General features: G+C 34.8%; 1 protein-coding gene across 12 annotated transcripts in view; it reads right to left on the bottom strand.

Moving 5' to 3' along the window:
• Window positions 1-2,002: 2,002 nt before the first annotated feature.
• Window positions 2,003-8,959, bottom strand: part of ROBO2 (roundabout guidance receptor 2) — a 1,241,430-nt gene continuing 1,234,473 nt past the window's right edge. For 8 of the 12 annotated variants that reach the window (XM_082392595.1, XM_082392600.1, XM_082392598.1 and 5 more), the window contains 2 exons: window positions 7,678-7,878; window positions 2,003-5,889 (listed from right to left, as the gene is read on the bottom strand). In XM_082392595.1, the coding sequence (XP_082248721.1) occupies window positions 5,888-5,889; window positions 7,678-7,878 (203 nt within the window). In that variant the 3' untranslated portion in view covers window positions 2,003-5,887. The other 4 variants (XM_082392590.1, XM_082392594.1, XM_082392597.1 and 1 more) reach the window with 2 other exon arrangements.

The following is an 8,959-nucleotide window of genomic DNA, read 5'->3' as shown; positions in this document are numbered from 1 at the left end:
TCACTCCTTTATCTTCTTTATTTTAAATACACCTATTAAAATTCCATAGACTGTTTTGAGAAAAACTAGAATATTGGATAATGTGATGGGGCGAAGGGAAATTAATGAAACTAGTGCAGATTTTATTGCTTGTGAATTTTTTGGAAAGTATTGCTTCAGGCCTCTTTTCCCTTAGTTCAAAAACATTAATCAAAAAGATACGTTTCTTGGGCTTCCCTGGTGGCGCAGTGGTTGAGGATCTGCCTGCCAATGCAGGGGACACGGGTTCGAGCCCTGGTCTGGGAAGATCCCACATGCCGCGGAGCAACTGGGCCCGTGAGCCACAATTGCTGAGCCTGCGCGTCTGGAGCCTGTGCTCCGCAACAAGAGAGGCCGCGACAGTGAGAGGTCCACGCACCGCGATGAAGAGTGGCCCCCTCTCGCCACAACTAGAGAAAGCCCTCGCACAGAAACGAAGACCCAACACAGCCAAAAATAAAAGTAATAAAATAAATAAATTAAAAATTGACCAAAAAATGTTGTCTACTACCCAGAAACTGTATCCACCAAGGCATTTTATAGACAAAGGGTGATATGGTGCTGTGACCTAAGGGCAGTTACAAGGGCCTGCAAATTGGAGGTTGACCTGAGCCCAAGGTCATTGTATTTGAATTATAAAAGTATCTTTCCTTTATTAATTACAAAGATAACTGAATATATATATATATTTCTTGTAGCTTGACAGCTGGAAGGAGAAAATGTGTTGACTAGAAGATGCAAAGGAAGTCACCTTTGTAGTTCTTTATAAATTAAATGCACAATCATACAAGTGTCTTGCATCTGTCACTTGGATTCTTGACAACTTTGCAACTCTTGTGTACCAGATTCCTTCCCTGGGCCTGAAGAAAATTCCTTCTGGGGGTGAAGACCAAAACAAAACGCTAAATTCATCAAGGTGAAAGAGTCTTTGAGAGCTTTTGGAGATGGCATATAACCTCCCCACCCACCCCACGAATCCCAGCCCCCTCCCCGTCCCACCCTTAGCAAGTCTTTCTACTTGCCTTTTCTTTTGAATTCTTATGACAGTTTTCTGTTACTGCAGTTTTATTTCACATCTCTGCTATAAAGTGAAATTTAGCATGAACTCTCCTGATTGCTTCTTTGAAAGAGGTAAAATACATTTTCACAAGTTGAGGACATTAAATATTATTTGTTGTTTAAATGCTTTCTTGTAACGTTGATACATCTTTTCTCTAGCTCATGTACAATAATTAAGAGAGAATAGTGGGAAAAAAATAGAGCATAGTGTATCTTTAATAAACCTTTCTGGTAACTTTGCACTTCTGCCATTTGCAGGAGATTCCATGGTACACTCAGACTCAATAGAGCAATGATTGTTTTGTAATTCCTCTACCACTTATCATACTGGTAACTGATATATTTTTTCTTTAACCACATATATTATATATTGCCATTGTATTATATTAAGACAGCATTATTTGTAATTATTTTAATACTATTTTATTTTATTATTAATGTAAATTAAACTCTGAAATGTATTGTCCACTTACCATGTATTTTTAAAAATATTTAGAGTTAAAGGTTTCTTTTTTTTCACTTTCCTGTTACTATGATTATTAATTTAAAGAACTCAAAAATTCTTTTTATTTTTACAGAGCATCTGAACCTGTAACTGTACTTAGTGAAAACGAATGAGCCAAGAAGTTTGTATTCTATCTATCTGAAGGCCTTTGTGGCATGGGGAAGATCAGATCTGTAAAGTAGTGCTGATAGAGTGGGATCTGTAATTTCAAACGCTTTTAACATTTCATCAGTGACTTTTAGTCACTACTCTAAGTCAACACCAATTTCTATTAATCACCACCAACCCATAACCAAATGAGAAAATGAGATTATGCATTTGGCCACAAAATATTAATGTAGAGTTCTGAAAGTGACAAAATGGTCTGTTTTTGATTTGTCTACAAGCAAGTCTGTTTTACATAAATGGCTTTTTTACAGATTTGAAATGTGAATATATTTTATTTTTTTCCCAGTGAGTACACAATACACAATTCTTTGACAATACTATTAATCAATTTTATGCCAATTTCTTTTCCGATCTAACAACATCAAATGAAACACATTAAGATTTTGGACACTGTTTGGTGACTTAAACAAACTACAGTTAAAAGAAAAGTACATCTATAAAACAAAGTGTAAAAAGTCTACCCACGGCCACAAAATCCCTTATCTTGCAACACTTTAAAGTCACAATAAATGCTTCTGAAAATTATGAGATAAGAAAAAATTGAACTTCATTAGTAAAAATTATGGTGTTTCATTTGAAGTACATATCGCAGAGAAGCAAAATAAAAGTAACTTCACCTCTAAGATAATGTGGAAAGACATGTTGCTTTACACCAATTCTTGTCATGTAATTCTATAAATACAATATACAGAAGCAGATGAACAAATCAGTGAATGTTACGGTTCTGCATATCTTTAATACTGACACACAATCACTTTCCAGTGGAGAAACCACAGTTAAGAGCTCATTGGTATTATAATTATGTTGTCAATGGACAATTACATAACTTTGTTGAATAGAAATTTGGAGGTGTTCTATTAAACTCATACAAACTTTCAACTCAAATCCCATTGAAGGTATATTTAAATAGCCAGAGCATTAGACTAGGACATAGAACACCATTTAATGTTTTGTTACAGAGAAAGTCAACTTGCAATGCTTTTACTTCCCTTTGGTTACAGGATATCTTAAAGGTTGGTCTGGATTTTCCTATATTCTCCTTTGAACTGGATTCAAATCCTGTGAAGAAATCAATTGTTTTCATGCCCCCGTACTCTCCCACCTTACTTTAAATACAGCACGGGGAAGATTTGGAGAAGGGGTAGGGCGACTCTGCCTGCATACACTGAGGCACACCTGAGTTGGAGCACTGATTGGGCCATGGCCCCCGTGCAGACCTTGCATGTTAAGAATGGAGCTGTGCTTGTGTTGGGCGTGATTGCATAGCAGCGCTGCCAGTGATGCAAGATAAGACTATGTTCTCTCCCACCCAGGCTTCCTTCTGACAGCTTATGCAGGCTTTTGTTTAGACCTGCACAAGAGTGAGCTCTGTGAATTTCCACATGCATTTAACTGGCTTCAAAAATGAAAAAAATTCATGGTAGCTCTCATGATACTCTGACTTGTCCTTATTGGAAGCTTTTTACATATAGCAAGTTGACAAAGGCTTTTGACTTTCGGTAGTGTTCCCGAATTCATGTGAATTGCCACGGTATTTTTTCTTGCTTTATATCTACGGAGGAGGATATTTTGGGTGCAATATTAGACTGAAATCAATTAATTTAAAACTAGACTTAACAGAGGATGTGAACTATTGTAAAAGAACATTCCAAGTAACCATAAGGCCTGATATAATCTAACCAAAACAGTTAATTTTTATGCACTGAAGACAATCAGGAAGGTACGATGCTCTGCCCTGCATTACTCCAGAAACCACCCGCATACACATACTCTGCTTTTGAAGTCTTAGTTTATTAGTCACATACACCTGCCAGTTACCAGGGGTAAAAGTTTATGTGTAATATGCGTAATGAAAGTTTTAGGCTAAACTGGGTTATAGAGGAGCATAAAGAGGAAAGAAAAACAAACAAAACTTTGTTTTAAATAGAAAGAGGTGAAGTAGGGAACTGCATAAATAATTAAATTCCTCACATCTTAGAGCTGTGAATAAGTATGTATTCATTCTTCACAGACACTTCTCATCTTCCCCAGTCTCTCTGTCCCAGAGAAATCAAACTGCATTAAAATTCAGGCACTGATGGTGGAAAGTTGATAAAGGGATTAGTAAGTAAGTGGGTCTCAGAATTTTTTTTCTCTTCTATGAAGAAATGAACTACATGGGACCAAGCAGATGTTGGTCCCATAAAGAACATTATGTTCCTCTACTCTTGCCTGTGTTGATGCAGTCTCGGGGAATAAAAAAGATGGAAACATTGAACTGTGTCCTTCCTTTGCTATAACAATACGACACACAATTGGTGACTGAGCCAATAATGCACGGAGTATGAACTGTCATTCAAACTGGCCCCATATTTTAGAACCGATCCTAATCATTACATTGAATATTTTTCATAGTACCAACTACTGAACACATCATAGGAAAAACATGAGAAAGTATAACTAGAAGTAGAATTTACAATTGTATAGGCAGCACATAGAAAAATGTCACAAGTGGGAATTTCAGGAAAGTTTGGGAAATTCAGGGAAGTTCTCTTCTACTTGACTGATTGACTATACATGTACAGTAGCTAACATATATTTCAAAGTCATATTCATTTGGACGATACCTGACTGATGTTCAGGAACTTCTTGTTCTCAAAGTCGTGTAAACAAATGAGGCAGGACACTGTTATTAATGTCCACTTACGAGGTTTGGTTTATTTAAAAAGTGTATAAACATGCATTTTTCTTCTTTAAAATTTTTCTTTTTGATTTACTCATTCAAAATGGATCAAACATATTTTAGTTGGTAGCCAATTTTTGAGAATGTACCATAACATATTTATTCCAATAACTCTACTTACTGTGAACTGAACATACTCTGAGGACTGCTTTTTAAGCACTTACAATTTGGCTATATATTTGGTGGCATAACTTCACTTCTTAATCAAATAAAACACAAAATTGTGTATAGACTGCATTATTTTTAAAAAATCATGAATTTAAGTGATGCAGCTCTATCCTCTAGTGTGTACTGTACATGTATTAGAAAGATGAAACAAGATGATATTGCAATAGAGTTTTTATATTTGGAAGCAGCTCGAGTATGTCCTAATAATAAATTGCCTCTTTAACTATTTGCTAGATACTCTAGAGTTCATTCTGTTTCCTTGCGGAACTTCATATTATATTCTGACTTAATGAGTTGGAGAGATTAGTTATGGTAATTCAGAAAATGCTTTTTTAAAAAAACTGTAATATAAATACAGCTCTTGTGAAACACCTGAATTTCCTTTTGCTTGTTGTAGTTCTCAGATGGGTCAATTACAATGACAGGTAAAGTTGATTCTAAATATAACTTTAATTTCTTTTTTTTAAAGCAAGTTTAGTACATCATTGCTACCTGTATATTTTAATGCCTATTCAGTCTTAAGACTTCAACTTCCTTCTTTTGACCCCTGCTTTTGTCAATAGTAAAAGCCACCTTTCTGCTTTTTTTTTATTGACTCAGTCCCTGATGTTCCAAGAAGACTTCGCCAACACCACTGTTCCTTTGCATCTTTCCTATTTCTACACCCCAACTGAAAACCCCCTAACGTGATTGGTTACAACCAGCATTATCCAACCTAGCTTACAGTACAGAAACTCCCTTCACATTCAGTCTTTTTCTTCATGTCACGAGGAGTAGAGATTTGTGCTTATCACCAAATAAAATTGCAGTGCAAAATTTAAACATAAAAGTTACACAATTAAAAGTTAATATATGGCACCACAGCCTATTAATTCACATATAGTACAACAGACCAATAAGAACAGACAATAATATGAACAGAGCTAAAAAGAGTGAGCTTGCATAGCAATGCACGAAAGAAATTATATACAGAGGAAAATCCTTTTCTTCCTGGAGGGCGAGCTTTGTTTTCTTTCTTTTTTTATATACTCCTGACAAGAAAGAGTTAAGGTGGGTGGTGTACTTAAGAGAAGAACACAAGTAAGATATCTGTGGGATATGTGTGGCTGTGTGTCTTTACATTGCATTTACAGTTCTGTTAATAGTACATAAATAGAAATTGTTCATTGCACTGTCTAGTGTCATCACTTCCATGAGTTCAGACCTGATGGTCCTTCAGAGCAGCTTTGCATGTCTCCTCTCAGTTACTCTACAAAGAGATTTAAAAAAATCACAAATAAGTTTGCGTTTAAAGTAAGTATTCTTTATCTTGATCAGCATAACAAAAAGCAAAGCAAACAGATAATAGATGAAGATAACATCTTGGATTTTGTGAGGTTGTGAATTTAAAAAATTACACTTATGGAAAGTGAAAGAAAAAAAAACACTAAAATTTGGAGACAAAATCCGAGTAGATCATTTTTGCACTTCTTATGAGTCTATAATTACTCCAATATAATAGTTAAAGAAAAATCCAGTAGTCCTGAATCAAATGAAAAATTATAAGCATATCTTAATCAGATTATTAATAGACAACAGTAATGATAACTTCCATTAATAAAGAAATTTGCAGTTTTGCAAGTACTTTCACTTTCATTATCTCATGGCATCCCCCCGTCTGTGATGTGAGCATAAGAGTAATACGATTTTTTAGATAAGGAGGTAGAGAAATTAAGAAGGTGGTTTACTTTCTCTTCTCACATAACCAGTAAAAGTTGACAAGATTGGAATTCAGGGCTATTCCTTCAGATAAACTGAATTCACGGAAGCAGTTGAAAATATTCAGCAAGTATAATTCTGACATTGGATAGTGAAATTGGTAACTTTCATGATGAAATTAACACAAAGAGTTCAATGTTTTTTACTGTGTGTGACATACCGTGACATCCTACCTTTCTCTAGTATTTTATACTTGGAAAGTAGTTTAGTTATATTAACTACCAATGACAGTTCTTTATCAAAAGAGAAATTTATTTATATGCTATTATAATTCAAGTATTAAAATTTACTAAAATCAAAGATCAACCTTTCAAGGTTGACTGCCTAAATTTAAAAAAATAAATAAATTAAGAGCAACTAAGGAATGAGGAATTCCCAAGGAGGTTCTTTAAAACTACCCAAGGGCCAACATTTCCTTATTAAATAAGAAAGAAAAGGCAAAGAAAACTACAACAAGAACTATATTTAATTAATTTGTAAGTATTAAAATTAATTGCCTAAATTATGCAATTTTTGCACAGAATAATTCAAACGAAAGAGAAAAATGTTTATTTGACTGATGTAAATAGCAGTGGTCTTCATTATAACCAAACCTACTCAAAATCATAATTTTTTTCCTCATAGTAAAGCAAGCTTTCTATAATTTTGATATTTGTTTATTGTGGCAATGTCATTGTAGGGGTTCAGGACATGCTACCCCAAAATGTGTGGTACCTTGGCATATTGAATACCTTAAGGCGAGGGAGTTTGGAAGACAACAGCAGAAACAGAGAGGTCACTGTGACCTCTCCCACCTCATCTTTCCCTGAAGGATCATAAAATCTCCTATGTGACAGGTACCCACCCTGTAGTACCAGGAGGAGGAAGATAGTCTTGTCACCAGAGATGGGGAATTTGGGGCCGAGAAATCTGTACAAACAAACCTTGTTAAACTAATCCTTATCTTCTCAGTTACCTCTTCACCATTTACTACCCCTAGCCCAAACCTCTCTGTCTTACCAAATTTAAATGCATTTATTGTTTCTTTGTCTAAAGGATTGAAAAGCTTCCTGCTCTGGTCACTTCTTTGAGTCTTCATTCTCTTGTGAAGGCTTCATGTTCATGTAAAAATTCAATAAAATTTGTGTGCTTTTTTCCTGTTAATCTATCTCATCCGTTTGGTTTTCAGACCCAGTCAGAGATCCTAAGAGGGTCAAGGAAAACTTTTTTCTCCCTTACGTTATTAACCCAGTCGTCTTTCTGAATCACCATAGCCTTTTAACCGTCCTAAAGCACTTACATAATTCACCTGTAAACTGTCCTTGACTATTTGAGCCCATATATCCTATGTCAAGAAGGTCGCTGGCATTGCGCTGGTGGCTTCCCCTCAATGCCTCGGCTTTCCTAGGTCCAGTGGATCCCTTAGAAGAAGCCGTTCCTGATGAGCTATGACCCCCTGGAGATGGGAAACTGGGCTTGCTGTAGGGCACCAAGGTCTCCTCTGAAAAAAGAAACACAAAAGGTTGCGTTGAACAGCAATGTGGAGGCAAAACAAACTTAACTTTAAATACTAAGCTCAAGCTAGGCTATTTTATGATTCCACTCTTCAGTAAAATTAAAAATAAGAGTTTAATAAGGCCCAAATAGTAAAGGAATTTCTACGTGCAAGCAACATGTCCTACAATAGGAACTGAGGCAGGATTAAATTAAAAGAGATCTTGGGATAAGTATCTAATGTTATATATTATTTGCAAAATTTAAACTCAGTTTAAAAGATATTTGTATACAATAACCATATTGTTTAACTAAAGCATTTCTGAGAATAATTTCTGGGTTCAAAGAGGCTGCAATTTACTTTTTTCATTAAGAAGGAAGGAACATGGTTTTTGTTTTAGTTTAAATTATGGCAACATTTTCTCAATCAACTTAGATAAATAAGTATATATTAGTTTAATAAACTAAGCTTCTTAAATTTCTATTGCTTCTTTGGATAGAAATACATTATTTGAAAAGCTGTGTATTTCCTTAAAAGAAAAAGAGAAACTCATTCATTTTAATAAATAATGTCCATATTCTTTTTATGTACCATCTCTCTAAAAATAATTCATGATGTGCATTACTAAATAACACTGAAATAACTTTTTTCTTTCTCTCTTTTTTTACTTTCTTTCCTCTTTCTTTTTTTCCCCCCTCTCTCTCCACCTCTCTGTTTTTTCTTTCTTTCTAGGTATGGGTTATTATTACTGCGATTAGATGACTAAAAAAAATGCTGACTGAATTTAGTATTTCTCTTTTTAGATAGTCTTTAATGACAAGGGTCACGTGATTTTTCTCTCCCAACCTTAATGGTGTAAGCATCCTAAATGTTCCACTAAATCTAGATACTAATATTATCATCTTTTGGCTTTTTTATAACTGTATCTTCTAAAACCTTAAGCACCAAGTTGTGACAAAATATAATTATTGAAAATGCATGAGTAGAGGACATATCCAGAAAAGACTGAGTCCGAATGAATAAAAGAATGTGTAAGGAAACTCTTTCAATTGTGTGTGTGTGTGTGTGTGTATGTTTTAATACTCAA

The sequence above is a fragment of the Balaenoptera borealis genome (assembly GCF_965194805.1).
Source record: "Balaenoptera borealis genome assembly, chromosome: 5".
NCBI classification, from domain to species: Eukaryota; Metazoa; Chordata; class Mammalia; order Artiodactyla; family Balaenopteridae; genus Balaenoptera; species Balaenoptera borealis.
Note: the sequence above shows the minus strand (reverse complement) of the source record. Positions and strands in the feature narration are given on the sequence as shown.